At 38.1% G+C, this 22,500-nt stretch overlaps 1 protein-coding gene across 4 annotated transcripts in view; it reads left to right on the top strand.

Moving 5' to 3' along the window:
* LOC115220502 (rho GTPase-activating protein 6-like) overlaps positions 1-22,500 on the top strand; it is a 164,431-nt gene that overhangs the window by 99,394 nt on the left and 42,537 nt on the right. For 3 of the 4 annotated variants that reach the window (XM_036509995.1, XM_036509996.1, XM_029790638.2), the window contains exons 2-3: positions 1,686-1,742; positions 11,333-11,427. In XM_036509995.1, coding sequence (XP_036365888.1) covers positions 11,335-11,427 — 93 coding nt within the window. In that variant the 5' untranslated portion in view covers positions 1,686-1,742; positions 11,333-11,334. The remainder of the gene's footprint in view (positions 1-1,685; positions 1,743-11,332; positions 11,428-22,500) is intronic. The other variant, XM_036509997.1, reaches the window with a different exon arrangement.

Genomic DNA, 22,500 nt, shown 5'->3' with positions numbered 1-22,500 from the left:
GCTGTGTGGTAAGTAGCTTGCTAACCAACCACATGGTTCCGGGTTCAGTCCCACTGCATGGCATCTTGGGCAAGTGTCTTCTTCTATAGCCCTGGGCCAACCAATGCCTTGTGAGTGGATTTGGTAGACGGAAACTGAAAGAAGCCTGTCTTATATATATATATATATATATGTGTGTGTGTGTGTGTGTGTGTGTATGTGTTTGTGTGTGTGTGTTTGTCCCCCTAGCATTGCTTCACAACCGATGCTGGTGTGTTTACGTCCTCGTTACTTAGCGGTTCGGCAAAAGAGACCGATAGAATAAGTACTGGGCTTACAAAGAATAAGTCCTGGGGTCGATTTGCTCGACTAAAGGCGGTGCTCCAGCATGGCCGCAGTCAAATGACTGAAACAAGTAAAAGAGAGAGTATAGACATATATATATATATATATATATATATATATATATATATATATGTGTGTAAATGGATGAATGAATTATCCTTTGTTTACCGTTAACATGGAAAATTCAATAAACAGTTACCAGGGTAGCAAAATTCAATCAAGTAACAAGGCTGTAGTGACCTATTCAAAGGTAGAAACTCCGGGTTAATGTGCAGTAATTTGTGTAGTATAAGTAAATAAATGGAGTTGAATGCAGATGCTATTCAAAATCTTTAACTTTCGACATATGTTTCGAAGACAACGTTGGTTTTATTCCAAAGGAATAAATGGTATAAAAAAATGCAATCTTCTCATCAGGAAAGAAAGAGAACCTATCTCAACAACAAGAAATTATAACAATTTTGATGACTGCATAAATGATATACAGAATGCTATTAAGTATTTTAAAAAACTGTTAGTAGCTCCAACATCAAAGGCAGACCCTAGGAAGAGGAGGGGTAAAGAAATAATAAGTAGAGAACAAATAAAGGGGAATATATTGGTTGAAAAATGTTCCTGTGCATTTTTTTACACTGTTTATTCCTTTGGAATAAAACCAATGTTGTCTTCGAAACATATGTCGAAAGTAAAAGATTTTGAATAGCATCTGCGTTCAACTCCATTTATTTACTTCATCATCATCATCATCGTTTAACGTCCGCTTTCCATGCTAACATGGGTTGGACGGTTCAACTGGGGTCTGGCAAGCCCGAAGGCTGCACCAGGCCAGTCAGATCTGGCAGTGTTTCTACAGCTGGATGCCCTTCCTAATGCCAACCACTCCGAGAGTGTAGTGGGTGATTTTATGTGCCACCGGAACAGGTGCCAGACGAGGCTGGCAGACGGCCATGCTCGGATGGTGTTTTTTATGTGCCACCGACACAGGTACCAGACGAGGCTGGCAGACGGCCACACTCGGATGGTGTTTTTTATGTGCCACCGACACAGGTGCCAGACGAGGCTGGCGAACGGCCACGATCGGATGGTGTTTGTTACGTGCCCACAGCACGGAGGCCAGTCGATGCGGTACTGGCTACGGCCACGTTCGGATGGTTTTCTTATGTGCCACCGGCACTGGTACCACAAGGATACAAATTCGATTGATGTTCATAAACACATATCTATCTATCTCTCTATGTATTTATCTGTCTATCTATCTATATATATATAATTATATGTTCCTATCCTAATATATATGTACACACACACACACACACACACGTACATATATATGTTCTGAGTGTCTGTTTTATGTTTTCCAGGTTTATAGAAACACTTGCCTCGCCTTCGTTCTAGTTGAGTGTGGTGTGCTCTAGAAGGTAAGTGTTACACTAATTCTATTATCATGTTCTATCATCAATGGTGGTGGTGGTGGTGGTGGTGTGTATAAGTGTCTGTGTCTGTGTTTGTGTGTGTGTGTGGAGTGTGAGCTGCTCTCCATGGGACACTGTTCCTCAAGTTGTACTAGGCCAGTCCTTAAAATTTTGTGTTGTCATTTAGTTAACAGTGACTGACCTCTAAGTGGATTCTATCTCTTGTGATCAAATCTGTGTCAGAAACAATAAACACTGAAAGATATGTGTGTGTGTGTGTGTGTGTGTACAAACGCATAGCATAATCCTATGAACCCGGAAAATTTAAAACAGAGGGTTACCTACTTGCAAACAAATGTGGTAACATGTAACAGTATTGACCAAGGTTACCGTGGTCTTTTCCGTAGGCTTTTCCTTCCATGGATAAACCTTATCTGCTTCCCCCTTTGCACTTTACATCATGACACTGTGATACACAAACCCTATTGATCGTTTTTTTTTTCCTTCTTTCCCTTTTACGATCCCTTTTGATCGAAAACCTACCCCACTTTTTTTTTTCTCTCCCCAAAAAAGAAAAGCTCTACTTTGTAATCTGTCCCATCTGTGTGCAGCCCTGTGTGGCTAATAAAGAAACATTAATACATGATACACACACATACCTTTTGCACCTGCATAATCATGCATTTTCATCGAGGATTTATTGCCGCACAAACTCTTTTTTGTTGATTCTGGTGCTGCTTGCAGAATTTGGCAAGATGAATTCACCAAAAATGAACCTCATCTTTCTGCAATCGGCCTGCAAACTGTGGCCCACTCGCCTATACAGACGTACAATTAAATCCCTCTTTCCTTGGATTTGATCCTGCGAAGAATTTTCAATGGGTTTTCATCATCACCAGATCATTCTTCACTGCCCTTCACTTCTGCTTTGACTCGCTCCAGCTTCGCTTCCTGACGGATGTTTTATATATATTTATATACACAGACTGTGTGGTAAGTAGCTTCCTTACCAACCACATGGTTCCGGGTTCAGTCCCACTGTGGGATCCCAGAAGTAAAGGTTCAAAACAAGTACCGCAAAACATTTTTCAGAGTTTTGATGATTTTACCAATCCACCAACCTAGATGATGATGATGATGAGAAGAAGAAGAATACTGGTGATAATAATAACAATTATAATAATAATTATAATCCTTAAACAAGCCTTATTCAGGGACCTTTTGAGCAGGATGGGTTACTCGACTTGGGCCCCACCTGCAAGGTCATGCGCTGTTTATCTTGATATGAGAACACCATACCATACACACATGGTTGAGATGCATGTGCCTAGTGTACCCTTATCAGATGGATAGTCATGATGGGTATACTGGGCTTCATATATTTGTACCCCAGTGTCACTTTGATGGCATGCACTGTTCTCTCACTCAACAACAACAATAATAATAATAATAATAATAATAATAATAATATTAATGGTTTAAAATTTTAGCACATGGTCAGAAATTTTTTAGGGGTTGTGGCAGGCCAATTACATCAACCCCAGTGCTCAACTGATACTTGTTTTATCAACCCTGAAAGGATGAAAGGCAAAGCCTGAGGTCAATGTAATCAACTGGTCCCCTCCCCACCAAATTTCAGGCCTTGTGCCTATAGTAGAAAGGATTATTATTATTATCATCATTATTATTACTAAAATTATGAGCTGGCAGAATCGTTAGAACATCAGGCAAAATGCTTCGTAGTATCTCATCTGTTGTTATGGTCTGAGTTCAAATTCTGCTAAGGTCAACTTTGCCTTTCATCCTTTTGGGGGTCGATAAATTAAGTACCAGCAAAACACTTGGGTGGATGTAATCACCGAATTTCAGGCCTTGTGCCTTAAGTAGAAAGGATTATTATTATTATCATCATCATCATCATCATCATCATCATCATCATCATTATTATTACTCTATGTTTGACTTTTGCTTTACATTCGCATAAGCTGGCTCCAAGTCTCACCCAGAGACCTTAAGAGACAAGTTGGAAGTTCATGTTGGTGTTATGCCTAGGGTGCCATATATTTGGTTTTGTACTTAGTGTTGTACTAGTGAATGTCTAAAAAAACCATAGGAAAATTATGTTTGTTTTAAAACTTGAGATTACATAGAAAGTATTTTGCGTAATTATTATTATTATTATTATTATTATTATTATTATTATTATTATCATCATCAAAAAATCAAAAATCAAAATCGATCAACATGAATGGAAATTGTAGCTGTGATACCAGTGCTGGTGGCACATAAGAGAACCATCCGGACGTGGCCGTTGCCAGTGCTGCCCTGACTGGCTTCCGTGCCGGTGGCATGTAAAAAGCACCATCCAATCATGGCCGTTGCCAACCTCGCCTGGCCTCCGTGCCAGTGGCACGTAAAAAGCACCATCCGACCGTGGCCGTTTGCCAGCCTCGTCTGGCACCTGTGCCGGTGGCACGTAAAAAGCACCCACTACACTCACGGAGTGATTGGCGTTAGGAAGGGCATCCAGCTGTAGAAACATTGCCAGATCAGACTGGGCCTGGTGCAGCCTTCTGGCTTCCCAGACCCCAGTTGCACCGTCCAACCCATGCCAGCATGGAAAGCGGACGCTAAACGATGATAATGATGATCATCATCATTATTACTTTTAGTAATTTGATATTTCAGTTTTTGGTTCATATTCTTAGCTTACTATTAATAGCATTAATAACGATTATTATTATTGTTGCTGTTGTTATCATCATCATCATTATCATTAGCGTTATTATTATTATTCCTGTCTTGACATTCCAAAAAGTTGTCGGCAAAAAAAAATTTCTTCGCTGTGAAGGTTGGTGGAAGTATCAGAGTGTTGGAGAAAAGGTCAAAAGGATTAGAGTCCAGAAAGTTCCCATTGAGATCTCGTAGAATGTTTCAACCAATCGAACATTTCTACAGAGAGCCAGGAAAATCAATAAGAAGCAATTTATCGTATTATTGTGGAGTTCTTCATCTCGGATGCTTTATTAATTTATTCCGTGCTGCTTGGCATGGTGTCTTTTGGTAAAGGTTAATAATGTCTTCAGATACAGAACAAATTATGATGATAACAGCAGCAACAACAACAACAGCAAGTGTAACTGCAGAGGATCCAATAACAACAATTATAATAACATAAATATAAACACTAATAACTATGGTAGCAACAGTTATATCATCGTTGACGATGACCATTGGGCGCAATGGCCCAATGGTTAGGGCAGCAGACTCGCGGTCGGAGGATCACGGTTTCGATTCTCAGACCGGGCGTTGTGTGCGTTTATTGAGTGAAAACACCTAAAGCTCCACGAGGCTCCGGCAGGGGCTGGTGGCGACCCCTGTTGTACTCTTTCGCCCCAACTTTCTCTCAGTCTTTCTTCCTGTTTCTTGTCCCCGATTTCCTACGCAACCGCTGAGCCCGGATGCGCATTCATCCATCCATCGATGCTCTTGGTGTCAGGGGTTGACCTGCTTTCTCTTCTGCGGGTCTTACGAATAGCAAAGGACCACGTTTTGGACTCTCTCACTACAGAAGACCGCTTCGCTCAACATCAACAGCAATAACAACATCGTAAACAACAACAATAACGAACCAGCGAGGGCACCTGTAAGTGGTTACTAGAAATAACAACCAGATTCTTCCTTAAATCACACACTCGTCCCTACTGTCCTCTCTTCGACCCCCAAAAGACATTGTACATGGTGTGGCCCTAGCTGCTCTGTATTTTGAATAAAAAGCAGAATGGTCACTGCTTCAACAGTAGCAGAGTTTGTTGGATCGGAGCTGACCCGGGGTTGAACAACAACAGTGAAGAACTCATTAAGAATCAAAAAGTGTTCCTGTGGCTGACCTGCAAAGGCCACGAGTACAGCTGTACTTTTGGGCTTTGCAGGTTCACCACAACTGGTGCAATGGATGGGGGTCAGTGTTCTTCTTCAAAACTTGCAAGTTGACAGCTGAAGGAAAAACTTGAGCAGGGAATTAATGCCTGAAGGACAATATTTTAGGGTGGGAGAATGGGGTGTCATGGATAGCGCAGTGTCTAAGAGTTGTGGATGGAGGAGAGGTGTGTGACTAAGGTGAGAGAAAATCAGAGCCGACAGAAACGTTAGCACGCCAAGCAAGATGCTTAGCTGTATTTCATCTGCTGTTATGTTCTGAGTTCAAATTCTGCCAAGGTCAACTTTGCCTTTCATCTTTTTGGGGTTGATATATTAAGTACCAGTTATGCACTGGGTTCAATGTAATCAACTTAATCCTTTTGTCTGTCCTTGTTTATCCCCTCTGTGTGTAGCTCCTTGTGGGCAGTAAAGAAATAAGAAAATCAACCTGTTCATAAGAGCAGAAGCCACTGTAGTATCTGTAGGCAGGATAGAGAGAGGGGACATTGTACTTCTGTGGATTAGGGGTTGGTGAATGACTGTGTCAATCAATTAAGAGGGGTTTTCTTTTTGGAGAAGAGGAGCAGAGGGTCAGTTCCTATCAAAGTTGAGCATCTCAGATAGGTGGATATGGAGGTAGGTGGGAAAGGAGAAAAATTAATGTGCAATGTCCCTAATGCTTGCCTCAAGGACTTTAGTATCATCATCATCATCACTACCTCTATTACCACCACTGTTGTCTTCCTCCTCCTCCTCATTATTATTGTTGTTATTGTCACTACCATTGTCATCAACATCAATCATCCTTATGGCCACCAGCAGTGCTGGATTAAGCATTAAGCAAAATAAGTACATGCTTAGGGCATAAAGGGAAGGAGGGGAGAACCACAGAAATAGTAAATGGTTGACGGCACAAATAAAAATCACTTTAAACTTGCTAAAATAATATTCGGGATGCCTTTTTCTCTACTGAGTATAGATGCAGATGTGTTACCTAAGATTAATTTTGAGGATCTGATCAAAGACTTTGCAATTCCAAAAAGTAGGAGAAAACTTTTCAAATCTAAATAAAGTAGAAGCAGACAAAAATAAACATTATTTTCCCTCTTATTTTGTTTTGTTTCGTTTTGAAAAATAAGAATTTATTTTATGGTTTGTTATTGTTTATATTTTGAATTGCATAATCTTTTATCTAATTCAAATGCTTACTGTTGTCTGCTCGCCATCCCACCCACGACCTCCACTGCTGTCTGCTATCCACCCCAGCTACCTTTCAACCTTACTCTCTTCACCACTTGTTCTCTGCTCCACCTACACCTTCCCCATGGGCGCCAAATTCTTTCAAGTGCTTAGGGCCTCAATGGGTCTTAATCTGGCCCTGCATGGCAGTGTCACAACAGTTGTTATTATCAGAACAAATACCACAAGGTATCTTTCTGGACCCCCACCAACGGTTCCACCCACCTGGATTGCAACTTTTGTTTTTTTTTTTTCTCATTGACTCTAAAAGGGACGAAAGATAAGGTTAGACCTCAGCAGGATTTGAACTTGCAACAGCAAGAGTCAATCCAAATATCCCGCCGATGCATTCTTTCTAATGCTGGAACAACTTTGCCAAATTTGCTGCTTTCTCTAAAATAAATAAATAAGAGAACCTGAAACTCTGCTGCAAGATTGGAATCGGTCGGTCCAAGACAAAAGAGATCGTTCACATGAACAGAGACAAAACAAACTTCTCTGAGTTTTTTGTATTTTTTCTCCTGAAACTCTATGAACCGTTCTTATCTCTTTTCTGGTTCTTTCAAAGACATTTGAGATAAGTCGGCTCAGCCTGCTGCTGCCGATGCTACTGCTGCTGCTGCTGCTGCTGTTGTTGTTGTTTTTGCTGTTGTTGTGATTGTTGGTGTAGCTGTTGTTTATGATGATTTCATTGTTGCTGTTGTTGTTCTTGTTGTTATTGTTTATGGTGTTTTTGTTGTTGTTTATGATGTTGTTTATGGTGTTTTTGTTGTTGTTGTTGTTACTGCTACAAAAAAAAGCAACAAAACAAATAAAAAGGAGGCAGGAGGAGGAGAGAAGAAGAAGGAGGTGACGGAGATGTGGGGGTGGGTGGAGAATAGTAACATGTTTATATTTTGATATTTTAATTGGGAAAATGTTTGGAATAAATACTTACTGTTGTCTGCTCGCCATCCCACCCACGACCTCCACTGCTGTCTGCTATCCACCCCAGCTACCTTTCAACCTTACTCTCTTCACCGCTGTCTGTTCTCTGCTCCACCTACGCCTTCCACTTGTCTGCTCTCCACACATCCACCCGTCCAACCATGACCTCCACTGTTGTCTGCCCTCCACCCCTTTCTACCCATCCAACCACTCCTCCCCTTATGCATACCCCTACTTTGGTTTGTTTACATTGAATTTGGTCTTGTTGCTGTTGTTGTTGTTATTGTAGTAAGAGCAGCAGTGGTAGGTGTTGTTATTGCCATGATAGAGGTGGTACTGGCAGTGATGGTGGTGGCAGTAGCAGTGGCAGCAGTGATGGTGGTGGTGGTGGTGGTGGAGGTGATGGTGGTGGTGGTGGTGGTTGTGGCAGTGATTGGTGGTAGCGGTGGTGGCAGCTGCAGTGGTGGTGGTGGCAGTAGCAGCGGTGGTGGTGGTGGTAGTGGTGGTATGGCTGTTGTTGGTATTCTGGTAGTGATTATACTAGCATGGCTATCATTATTGTTGATGGTGGTGGTTGTGGTGATGGTAATCTTGTGGTTGTTGTTATCCTGGTAGTGGTTGTGATGGCACAGCAATTGTTGTTGTTGTTGTTGTTGTTGCTGCTGAAGCTGTGAATATATTTTTATTTTTGTTGTTACAAAGATGTTACTATTATTGCTATTGATGGTGGTGGCAGTGGTGGTGATGGTGGTGGTGTTTGACCCTTTACACTTCAGGTCAAAATCTTACACCCTCCACTCCATTTTAGGAGGGATCAAACAACAAAAAAGTAACGAAAGAAAAACAACTTTTAAAGGAAAATAAAAAAAAACAATCCTCTTTGTTTCCTTGCCATATTTAATCCCTGGTCATCAAAATGACCCCTAGATTTGATTTCTCTTTATTAATACTTATTATCAGATTTAATCCCTTTTTCAGTTATGTTATGTTGCATATTTGATCCCTGTCTACCAACATGTAATTTGTTTGACTGAGCTCCCTTTACCAACGTGTGACATATTCAATTTTCTGTTGATCAATATTTATCATTTGACCCTTGTCTTCCATCATAGACCACATTTAATCCTATCCATAAATACATATCATATTTGATGATCTCTCTCTTCACCAACATTTGAAATATTTCATTTCTGTTTATCAATACATCCTGTATTTACCCTGTTCATCATTATATGCCATATTTGATCTCTGTCCATTATTAGATAATACATTTGTTATGTAATAATATATCATAGTATGAGCATATGTAAATATATATCATATCTGACTTCTTTTCACCAATATATGCTATATTTATCCCCATTCTATCAATATGTATTATATTTGATCTCTGTACATTTGTTATTTAACATAGTTGATCTCAGTTTATCAAAAGTTTCCATATTTGATCTTTATTCAGCAAAATTTATGTAGCCCATTTGATCCGAGTTCGATTCCAGGCATTGACCTGAATAATAATAATGATAATAATAATAATAATAATAATAATAATAATAATAATAATAATAATAATTGTGTACAGTGCTCAGGTGCACTACAACTCATCTAAAGTGTATATATAATCAGGTGTAGTTTCGGCGGATTTCGGAAAGCATGAGGGCCTTAAAGGATGCAGTGTCATGGCAGTCAACAACTGACGCAGGCAGTTTATTCCATGCTTCAGCAACTCTGAGCGTGAAAAAATGTTTCCGAAAGTCATGGGAGCTGTGTTGTTTTCTGACTTTGTAGGCATGTCCACGTGTGTTAGACACATGGAGATCAAAAAGGTGTTCAGTGTTGTTGGTGAGGTGGTTGATAACTTTGTGGGAGTTTACCAAGTCCGTCGCCAGACGCCGGAGCTTCAGTGAATCCATGCCCAGGGAAACAATAATAATAATAACAATAATAATAATAATAATAATATTAACATTGAAAAATACCTTAGGAATGAGAACCCAGGTTTGAAATTTCTCCAAGACACCTGATGAAGGCTGCAGGGTATATCAATTGTAACGTGTTAACAACAAACAAGATGAGGACAAATATCCGTCAAATGTAGATAATTTATATAATGTACATAATTCCTCATCTCTTAAATATAGAACTGTATTTGATCCCTGTTCAACATTATATACCTCAAATGATCTCTGTTCGTAAATACGAACCCTATTTGATCCCTGTTCATTAATAGATACAATATTTGATTTCTGGTCATCATTATGTACCATAGTTCAACTCTAGCCATATTTGAGCTGTGCTTATGAAATAGAACCAAATTTGATCATGGTCCATCATCGTTAATCCATTATATTTGAATTCTGTTCATTATCAGTTGCTATGTCTTCTCTCTTTGACTTGTTAGATTGTGGCCATGCTGGGGCACCACCTTGAAGAATTTTTAGTCAAATGAATTGTCCCCACTACTTAGTTTTTTTTTTTTTAAGTCTGGTACTTATTCTGTCAGTCCCATTTGCTGAACCGCTAGGTTATGGGCACATAAACACACCAACACCGGCTGTCAAATGGTGGTGGTAGGGGAGATAAACACAGATATCAAGACGTACACATACATACATACACTCACATGCACACAAATGACAGGCTTCTTTTCATTTTCCACCTACCAAATCCACACACAAGGCTTTGGGTCCAAGGGTATAGAAGAAGACACTTGCCCAAGGTGCCACATAGTGGGACTGAACCCAGAACCATGTGGTTGGGAAGCAAACTTCTTACCACATAGCCACACCTCTCATATTTTACATGATCTTTTCATTATCCTGGGGCACATTTGCCAAGAAGCTTGACACAGGCATTTGTACAATTAGAGGTGTGGTGGTTGTGGTGGTTGTGGTGGTGGTGGTGGTGGTTCTCTCTCATTTCAAGACAAGTATTTAATTGTTTAGTCAGGTGAATTACCTGCTTCTGAATCAATGTATAACTGGCTGAGTATTCCATTGATATGTCTACCCTTTACATAATCCTCAACCCGAATCAGAATGACACTGTATGTGACAAGGCTGCACGTACAATCTGCATGAAAGGATTCTCTACAGTTTCCATTTCTCCATCTACACTCACAGTGTATGGGGGTGACCCAAGACTCTAGAAAATAACATTTGCCCAAACCGCCATGTAACAGGATTGAACCTGGGACCTCCAGACTTCCTCAGTTTTCATCCATAGTCACAGACATATAGCTATCAATGGACAAGAAGTAAGCACCCTGCTCCCACATGAAACGAGGCACTCCATGTGGTTAATCTCATAAATCTATAAAATATTTCACCCCCAAAAACGAACAGAGATCAAACTGTTTGAGATGTGGGGTTTCACAACAGATTTGAAGACAAAGGGAAGCAGTTTGGAAAGTTCTCCCCTCAAGTTAAACATTGCCCCTTCTTGCCCCCTGCAGCAGAAAAGTGATTTGATTCTCTGTCAGTGAATATATTTCTTATTCTTTTCTTCAGCTATGCAAAAAGCTTCAAATAAAATCTTACCAAGACGATGGAAAAACAGAGGCAAAGTAAACTCAAGCTCTATATCAGCAATATGGAAGCCAGAGGTAGGTTCTCTCTCTCTCTCTCTCTCTCTCTCTCTCTCTCTCTCTCAGTTCATCTCTTTATGTTTTTCTCTCGTCTCATTCCACCTCAAACAAAACAGGCAACATTGGTTGCTTTGCATATATTGCAATACGTTGAGAAACATTCTCTCTATATTCAATTTCTATGGCTTCCATCCATTTGTGGCACCAGCACGGTATATATAATTACACACACACAATATATATATATACATACACACATACATACATACATACATATAAACACAGCTAACTTCTTTCATCAAAAAACAGTTTATCAATTTCGCAAGGTAATTGAAGAATTACTATAAACTCTGTTAATTCTTCAGTTATTTTCTTACATTTTGATAAACTTTTTTAAAAATGGAAATAATTTATAAAGAAAAGCCTACTCTATTAATTGTACATGAGTGTGTATGTGTGTATGTATACTTAGGTATATATTTAGAAATGGTTATAGATATATAGATATGTGTGTATGTGTGTGTGTGTGCATACTTATACAGAGCCAGCCAGACAGATATATATATATATATATATATATATATATATAGTCATGTATGTATGGGTATAAACTTACATACATCTATATATATATAGACAACAAATAGATGTATGTAAGTATATACACATACATACATGAGTATATATATATATAAAATATAAAATAGAGATAAAACCACCATTAGGCAACTCAAACAGTGATAGACATAAACCAATACATAAATAACAAATAATATAAATATAATTAAAATAATATATAATATATATATATATAATTTTTTTTTCCAAAAATTATAAAAAGAATGATAAATATAATATAATATATATACAGTCATGTATGTGTATATACTTACATACATCTATATATAGACAACAAATAGATGTATATATATATATAAACCTAGATTTCTTTTGTGTGTGTGTGTGTAAATGAGCAAAACAATGGTGACATTGTCTCTCCTAGTTGACATGGCAATCAATTGTTTTGCACTTTGAAATGTTCCGGAATTAAAAAAAATCCTTTACTTAAAAAACAGTCAAGGGTTTGTGATGAGAAGAGCAATCAGCTGTAAAAATATTGCCTCAGATCAGTCCCTATCCAACTCTAGCATTGAGAAATGGGCTCAAATGGATATATATAAATGTGTGTGTGTGTGTGTTGGGTATTTGGGTTAAATTTGATAGTTTGCATAAAAGGAAAAGAAAACAGTAATCCATCCCAAAATAAAAAAGTATTTTTAAAAATCCAAAAATATTAAAACCGGATTATGGCTGGGAGATAACAGTTTATTCAAAGTTGTTGCCCTCAGATTCCACCACAGCTTCAAGACAGTTCCAGAACTTGGTGTGTGTGAACTCCTCACTGTGTCCCTGAGAAGATCTTTGGAACCTTCTGAATCTTGGCCACCAGCTTGGCTTTGGTGTTGCAGGTAGAGCAGTTGGTGTCTCTTGACCATGCCCTACACATAGTTGATCCATGGGATTGCAATCAAGGGAATTAAGGGACCAGAAATTGGGGGCTGATAACCACTTCTGACTCTTTCTGGAGGTGTGTCAAGGAGCTTGAGGCGTTGCAACAACAACCCTCTTCCGCTTCAGCCATGACCACAACTTCCAGCAGCCTCACGTAGCCCTCTGAATTGAGCCTAAGGCCCTGTTCAAAGATGTTGACCAACATGGCATCACCCTCACTGGAGACACACCCAGAGACCATCCCAATTTGGGGAAACTTGGTTTTCGTGATGTCCATGTCACATCTTACATCCTTTCCTGCGTTCACACAGCACTGAGCCTCAGTCTTTGATGTCGTCATTTTGATACCTGGTGCAAATCTTCATGATACAGGTAACTCTTTTCCAATATTCTGATGGCTTCCAGTCCTCCATCTCACCTGACTTTTTCTGAACTACATCTTTAATCTTTATGCTCTCCAACGCAATTGACTGTTCACCAATACATGAAGCTATCCTGAGACACAGGAAATGTAAAAAGCTGATCAATTTTAGCCCAGCACCCTGCATGCATGTAAGTATCTGATATTTGGTTCCAGGGAAAGTATACTGAATAGAAATGTAGTTTTATTTCAATGGATCCAGCGGTCTAGCAGACTAACTTGTTTGAAGAAACAGTGACTTGTCGTAGAAACTGCAGAGAAACAGGCTCTTGTGCCATCTTAAGTATATTACCTAATTATATTTGTAGGTATTTTTTGGTAGGTGTACTTATCTGTCTATTCATCTGTCTGTCTACTCTTTCTCTCCCTATATATTTATAAACACACACACATACATCATCAACATTATTATTATTGTCATTTGACATCCACTCTCCATGTACATATAACCACACACACACACACACACACATGTATATATATATATATATATATATATATATATAATACATTTGTTAATGTATCAAATAGATTGATAGATTGCTTTGCAATAAACGTTCCAATCCTCTATGCTTTGTGTTCAAATCTCATCAATGCTTTCATCCTTTCAAGGTCAATAAATAAACTATCAATCCTTTACCCCCAGGTCAGTTTATCCTTTTCTTGTCCAGTCTGTTTGACTTCCTCACTTCTGGAGAGAAGTGGTCAGAACTGACCAGATCTAAAGGTTCCCAAGATTTGCTGTTTACCATAATAGCACCCCTACAACTCCATCAAAGACCTGAAGTCTCCTCTGCAACAAAACACCGGTTCCTATCCCTTTATCATATTTTTGTTTCTTAATGTTTGGCACAAATCCATGAAGACTATGCTCCTCCATCTCAATTGAGGGGCCTTTGATTGTGAAATACTTGATGACCTCAGTGGTGCTGGTGCCATAAAAAAAACACCCAGTGCACTCTGTAATGTGGTTGCTCTTATGAAGGGCTTTGAGCTATAGAAAACCCAACAACATACATATTGGAGTTTGACACAGTCCTCTGGTTTACGAGATGCTGTTAAACCATTCAACCCATGCCAGTATGGAAAACAGAACCTAAATGATGATGATGATGACAATGACGACAGTGATGATGACAAGGAGGATGGTAAAAATGATGATGATAAAGCTTATGGACACTAGGTGGCCATGAACCTTGATGATGTCATCAGCCTACGGATATTTAAACTGAGCAGCAACTTCACCATGTTGAGTGCTGAGGTCACCAAAAATTATGACCAACTGCTGAAAATAAACAATGGTTTCAAATTTTGGCGCCAGGCCAGCAAGTTTGGGGAAGGGCTTAAGTCGATTACAACAACCCTGGCCCTTATTTTATTGACCCTGGAATGATGAAATGCAAAGTCGATTTCGGTGGAATTTGGACTCAGAACATAAAAATTGATGAAATTCCGCTAACCATTTTCCCCTGCATGATAATGATTCTGCCGGCTCGCTGCCTTCCAATTAAATAATGGTTTCTGATTGAAGGAGAAAGAAGACTGCAATTCTGAGGAAAGGGGTAAGTTGATTCCATCGACCCTTACAAATGACTAGTATTTTATTTTATCAACCTTGAAAGGATGAAAGGCAAAGTTGACATCAGCAGGATTTGAACTCAGAATCTAAAGAGCCAGAAGAAATAACACAAATCATTTTTTCCGATGCTCTACTGATTCTGCCAAACTATGAAATAAAATTATATTTATAAAAGTTAAAAAAAAAGAAAAACCTCTTCTACCCCTGTCCCTTCCCAAGCATCCCTATTTTTCAGTTTTGGCAAAAGAGTCTAGACAACCTATTTGTGGGTTCTGCCCCACCACATTCAGCCAAAGCTAAAATATTGCTTTTCATCATGGAAAGGTTAGGGTGGGGTGGAGTGGGGTGGAGTGGGGTGGGGGACAACCAATGCCTAAATAACCATTGAACTAAACCCTCACCCTCCCCTGCCATTCGACACCACTGCCGCCACCACACCTCAACAAAACCCCACCCTCCCATTCCCTAACCCTTACCAATTACAATCCAATGCCGCCCACCTTGACTTTCGCAATCAACTCGGCAAAAGGCAACTTCCTGTAATATTTTATTAAAAAAAAAAAGAATAAAGTAAAATAAAATAAAATATAAAAATAACTTAGCATTTCATTTAGAGTCTATAAGCTTGTAAGAACCAGAACTGGCAAATTCCAAGAATGTGAGACTTTTACAGCAATAGAATAAGTAGAAGAGGTCCATTCTTCAGTGTCATAGAAATTTCCATAGCTCGGCGCACTTACAGGCAAACCAGAAGATTAAGAATTAGGTAAGACCGAAAACGGACATTCTCCTCGTCGAAAGAAACATCACTAGACAGTGGCTTAACCAGCAGACAATGGGAAACAGAGAGAATTTTTGGTTAAGGAGGTGAAGAGAGGGAAGAGGGAAGAGCCGTTGAAGAATTGGTTATCATCGTTCCATCAGAATTTCTTCCTCTTCTGGAGAAATGCCACATAGTTTTTGTGTTTTACTTCCCAATAACTACTTCACTCTGCGAGAGACACATTCAGGATGTTGATCATTAAAATAATCTCTCATTCTGGCTCTCTTTATGCATATAAATGTGTGTGTGTATATATATATGTATGTATGTATGTATGTATGTATATATATTTATATATGTATGTATGTATATATATATATATATATATATATATATATATATTTATGTATGTATGTATGTATACATATATGCACACACATATGCATACACATACATTTATAATATATATGCACATATAAATATATATGCACATACATAATACATAATGCAATATATATATATATTTTTATTAATATTTAGAAGTAACAGAGTGATTCAAGGTCCGAGCGTTTCGTGCGTTGGCACTCATCAATGCAAATATATATATATATATACATATATATATATATATATATACATGTACACACACACACACACACATACATGCATGTATATATGTATGTACATACATATATATCTATATATATATACATACATCTATTTCATTATTGTTTACAAGTCTGTTTTTCTTTCTATCTATCTGCATGTATATGGGTGTGTGTGTATATTATATTACTTTATATTATATTATATTATATTATATGTATGTATGTATATGTGTGTTTATGCACACACACACATATATTCTCACAAGTACACTCAGCCATACACACGGATGCAAAAGAAGCACATGTCTGTGACCCAACGCCGAGCCCCCTCTTGGCAGCCACTTGATTAGCTAGAAATACTATTCAAATCTCCCTCAAATCACATCCTATCACTTTAGAAAATGAAGGATGTTTTGCATTATTTAATCCTAAAGACATTATGACTGGAGAAAGGCATGATGCTGATGATGATGATGATGGAAGTCATTGGTCAAGAGGTTTGTGAGATCAGAATAGACCTGGGGTTAAACAACAACCCACACACGCCAACCACTACCCACACTACCTCTGAATATAAATAAAGGAACTAGAACAAACCAGATGGTCACAGCTGGAAGATTGGATTTATCTCCTGATGATGGTTGGGGGTGATGGTGGTGGTGGTGGTTTAGGAAGTTGGTGATTGTGAGGTTAATGCTTGTAGTGGTGGTGGTGGTGGTGGTGGTGATGATGATGATGATGATGCTTGTTTATGAAGATGGTGATGATGGTTGAAATGATGATGATGACTATAGTGATGAGCTCATCTAATGCAGTTATGGTATTGTGTAATACACATACACACACACGTACATACACACATATACATACATGCATACATACACACATACATACACACATACATATATACATACATACCCACATACATATACACATACATACATATACATACACATATACATAGACACATACATACACACATACATATATACATACATACGCACATACATATACACATACATACATATACATACACACATACATAGACACATACATATATACATACATACACACATACATATACACATACATACATATACATACACACATACATAGACACATACATATATACATACATACACACATACATATACACATACATACATATACATACACACATACATACACACATACGTACATACATACACACATACATACACACATACATATATACATACATACATACACACATACATATATACATACATACACACATACATATACATACATACAACACATACATATATACATACATACACACATACATATACATATATACATACATGCACACATACATATACACATACATATACATACACATACATACATATACATACACACATACATACACACATACATATATACATACATACACACATACATATACATATATACATACATGCATACATATATACATACATACACACATACACATACATATACATACATACACACATACATACACACATACATATATACATACATACACACATACATATATACATACATACACACATACATATACATATATACATACATGCACACATACATATACACACACACATACATACACACATACATACATACATACACACACATACACATACATATATACATACATACACACACATACATATACATACATACACACATACATACACACATAAGATGTCCATGGAAGTGTTAAAAATATATTGTTAATGCAATGAACAATAAAAGAAAGGAAAATAAGCAACACAATTTTTCCCCAAAATTGTTTGAGCTGAACATTGAGAAGGAAAGGAAAGATATTAGTCGTTTGTCAGAAGGAAAGCATAAAAGGAGAAAGAGAAAAATGGCACTCTTCCTATTCTTCTGATGATGGACTAATGCGTGAAACATTAAGAATCATCTTCCTTCCTTCCTCTAAGTGTTAAACTTATACAGAATTTGCTAAGCTTGTCCCTACTTTGTTTTATTGTTCATTGTGTCTGCAATATACATACATGCATACATATTATCATTATCATTATCATCGTTTTGTGTCTGTTTTCCATGCTGGCATGGGTCAGATGGTTTGATTGGAACTGGTAAGTCAGAGAACTGCACCAGGCACCAGTCTGATTTTGGCTTGGTTTCTTTGCCATTCCTAACACCAACCACTTTACAAAGTGTAATGGGTGCCTATAATATGTCACGGGCATGGGTGTCTTTTACGTGTCACTATCATGAATATATATATATATATTATATATATATATATATTATATATATATATATATATATATATATATATATATATATCATCATCATCATTTGATATCCCTTTTTCCATGCTGGCATGGGTTGGACGGTTTGACAAGAACACAGGAGCCAGAGGGATCTGCCAGGTTCTATGCTTGATTTGGCATGGTTTCCACAGTTGGATGACCTTCCTAATGCCAACCACTTTACAGAGTGTACTGAATGCTTTTTACAAGGCACCAGCACCAGTAAGTTCACCAAGAATTCATAAAGTATGTATGTGCATATACTTACACACACACACATATATGTGTATGTGTGTGTGTATATATATACATACATACATATCTATACAGGCATGCATACATGGATGGATACATTGATGTATAGAAGTGCAGTAATGGCTAAATGGTTACACAGTTTGCTTCACAAGTGTGAGGTCCTAAGGTTGAGCTCCCTGCCAAGCATCCTGGACAAATGCCATTTTATATAGCCTCCAATCAACTCATCCCTTGTTAGTGGAATTGGGCAAACAGAAACTGTATGGAAGCCCATCAGTGGATTCTGCCTTTAATTCAAACTTGTTATTCACTGTGTCATGTTGATTCTGCTTGAGAAATACATTAAAGGTAGACATGTTCGTGGAATACTCAGCCACTTATGCGTTAATTCAGGAGGAAGAAATGCTGTTAATTGTAGAACTGAATCCTCATTGTCGAAACCATTGGATAACCACCTCCACCATTGGTGGCACAATGTTTGGGCCAGTCCCTATTAGTACCTACAATTTTCATGTAAAGAAATGGACCACCTAAACCAGTGTTTCTCAACCATTTCTTTCTGCTGGACCCTTTTGGTTCCTATTTTACTCAAATGGACCCTTAAAACCATTTGATATCTAAAAAAAGGTCTCATTACATTTTTATGATTAAATATTTTTAGGAATTGCATAAAAAAATAATAAATATTTTGTGTATTGTAGAGGTTTAACCAATTTATTGCACACATATTTTAACGGTGAAACCATTTATGGACCCCGCCAAGGGGCATATGGACCCTTCCCCCAAGAATCATGTGGATTCCCCCAAGAATCATGAGGACCTCCTGAGAATCATGTGGACCTCCCAAAAATCATGTGGAACACCCCCCTCCCCAAGAGTCATGTGGACCCCCCACCCCCACCCCCAAGAATCATGTGGACTCTCCTCCACCCTAAGAATTATGTGGACACCCCAAGTATCATGTGGACCCCATTTAGAACCACTGATTTAAACACTGTTCCCTCTGGGTCAGTAATAGCAGACCTATGACACGTATACCATCAGTGATGCTCCACAGGTTTTTAGGGGACATGCAAGGGATTTTGTAAAAGAAAATCTTCTTGTAATACCATGTTATTAAAAATTATCCATAAGCATTTTCATAAAACTAAAATACAAGTTAGCAAGACTGTAATAGCAGAATTATTGTTTTGATGCCAACTTGCCTATGACCAAACTTCTTTTTTTAAAAGGATCTGAATTAAAACCTTCAGCTTAAAATTCATGTCAATTAATAATCTCTGTAGGAGAGGGGGGGTATTCTGGTGTGGTGTTGGAGAGTAATGGAGGTAGTCTTGGCTCATGTTGATTGAAGTTTTAGAAATCAGTTTAACTATTTTTGTTGAAATACATTATCTTTATTTCATTTCCTTTTGAAAATAATGAGGAATTTAGAAAAATGACATATTTTTGTTGAGATGCTTTGTGTTTCATTCAATTGTTTTAAATATAACAAAGAATTTCGTAAACTAACTTAATTATCATTAAGCAAGTGTTAGGAACATAAATTGTGACTAAGGTTTGGTGGAAGATTTTAATTCAGAACTTTTGAAAACAAGACATTTTTACTACAGGGCCAGAGCTGGTTTCAGCTGGGTTGGTATGAAAAGGGTTTAATTAATCATTTGTTAACCCTTTTGTTACCATATTTCTTTTGAGATGCTCTGTGTTTCTTACAATTAATTTTAAATATAACAAAGAATTTAGTGAGATAACTTAGTTATCATTAAGCTAGGGTTAGGAACATAAATTGTGGTTAAGGTTTGGTGGAAGATTTCTGAAAACAAGACATTTGGTATCAAAAGGGTTGAACTTTATCATTGAAGCATAAATTAACAAGAAATTTTGATGGAAGATTTTTATTTAGGTCACTTTATGTTGGCAGGAAGAGTCTCAGGCAGGTTGATATCAAAAGGGTTAACGACAATGAAGTTCGTCATCATCATCAGCATCAGCATCATCATCATCATACGTCTGTTTTCCATGCCGAGATAGGTTGGATAGTTTGACAGGAGGTGACAAGCTGGAGCAATGCTCCAGGCTCCAGTTGTCCGTTTTGGCATGGTTTCTACAGCCGGATGCCTTTCCTAGTGCCAACCACTTTACAGAGTGTACAGGGTGCTTTTTATGTGACGCCATCAGGGTTGCTTTATGTGTGACACCAGTAGAAGTACTTTTAATGTGACACCAGCATGGATGCTTTTCACATGACACCAACACACTTATTTTATTAAATTCTTCATTATTTCCTGAATTTATTGAGACAAAAGCAGGGAATTTCAACAGAAATATGGTAACAAAGAAAAAAAAATTAAATTAACGAAAATATATTTTCTACATGCCAGATTAAAAAGGTTTACTGTCAATGCTCCATGTGAATGACGTGAGCCACATGAATGCATGTCTTGCAACCTGTGCACATAAAGAAATTTATGTGTGCACGAAAGGGTTAATCGCTTAAAATAATACTTCAATTATTAATTATCCTTATTACACATTCAGTGCACACGTAGTTCTGTCAAGGTGAAAAGAAATAAACAACAAGATTTTTTTTGCAGAGACTGATTGCTAAATATGAAGAAGAATGTTGCATCTGAGCAAGGCTTCTGCTTTTCCAATCTGTTGTTATCTCTCAAGACGAAATAATGAAGCTTTGTCTCTTGGTTAGAACACCAGCCTCTTCTTTATCAAAAGAATTCAAAGAATTATAAAAAAAATAACAAGAGACACATGCACACACACACACACACACACACACACACACACACACACATGTACACGCACACACACACACACACAAGCGCGCGTATATAATGTGTGTGTGTGCGTGTGTGATGACTTTTGCAGTGATACTGTCATGGTGGTAGTTGCAATTCTCATTATTACCATCATTGTTTTCATCATCATCATCATCATCATCACCACCATCATCATCATCACCATCATCATCATCACCACTATCATTGTTGTCATCAGTATTGCTAACAACATAAAAACCACAACACTACCACCATCAGCTCCACCGTCACCCCACCCCCTCATCGTCAGCATCAGCATCATCTATTCCACCACCAACGTTACTGTCATAACACACACACACGCATACACAAAACACACACACACACGCATACACATAAACACACACGCATACACAAAAACACACACACACACGCATACACAAAAACACGCACGCATACTCTGTTCATGTCGTCAATTCTTTCATTTCTTCCTCTGTCGTGACTTTTGGCAACATCTGTGTTGATATCATGTATGAAGAGGATGAGGAGGAGGAGGATCATGATGGTGGGGGTGGGAAGATGAGGATGATGGTGGGATAGGGTGTAGTAAGGGTGGAGGTTGATGCTGGAGGCAGTGGAGTAATAGTGGTGGTGGTGGTGGTGGTGACGATGATGATGATGACGATGATGATGGTAGTGATGACAACAGAAATTACAATTATAGTGGCGATGATGATGATGATGATGATGATGATGTTAATTGCAGTGATGTATTGATGGTAGCTTTGAGGATTATCATCATCATCATCACATCACTGTCAGCTCTCCATTACCATTATCATCATCATCATCATCATTACTACTGCC

Source organism: Octopus sinensis, linkage group LG16 (genome assembly GCF_006345805.1).
Source record: "Octopus sinensis linkage group LG16, ASM634580v1, whole genome shotgun sequence".
In the NCBI taxonomy this organism is placed as follows: domain Eukaryota; kingdom Metazoa; phylum Mollusca; class Cephalopoda; order Octopoda; family Octopodidae; genus Octopus; species Octopus sinensis.
This window is presented reverse-complemented; position numbering and strand designations above follow the sequence as displayed.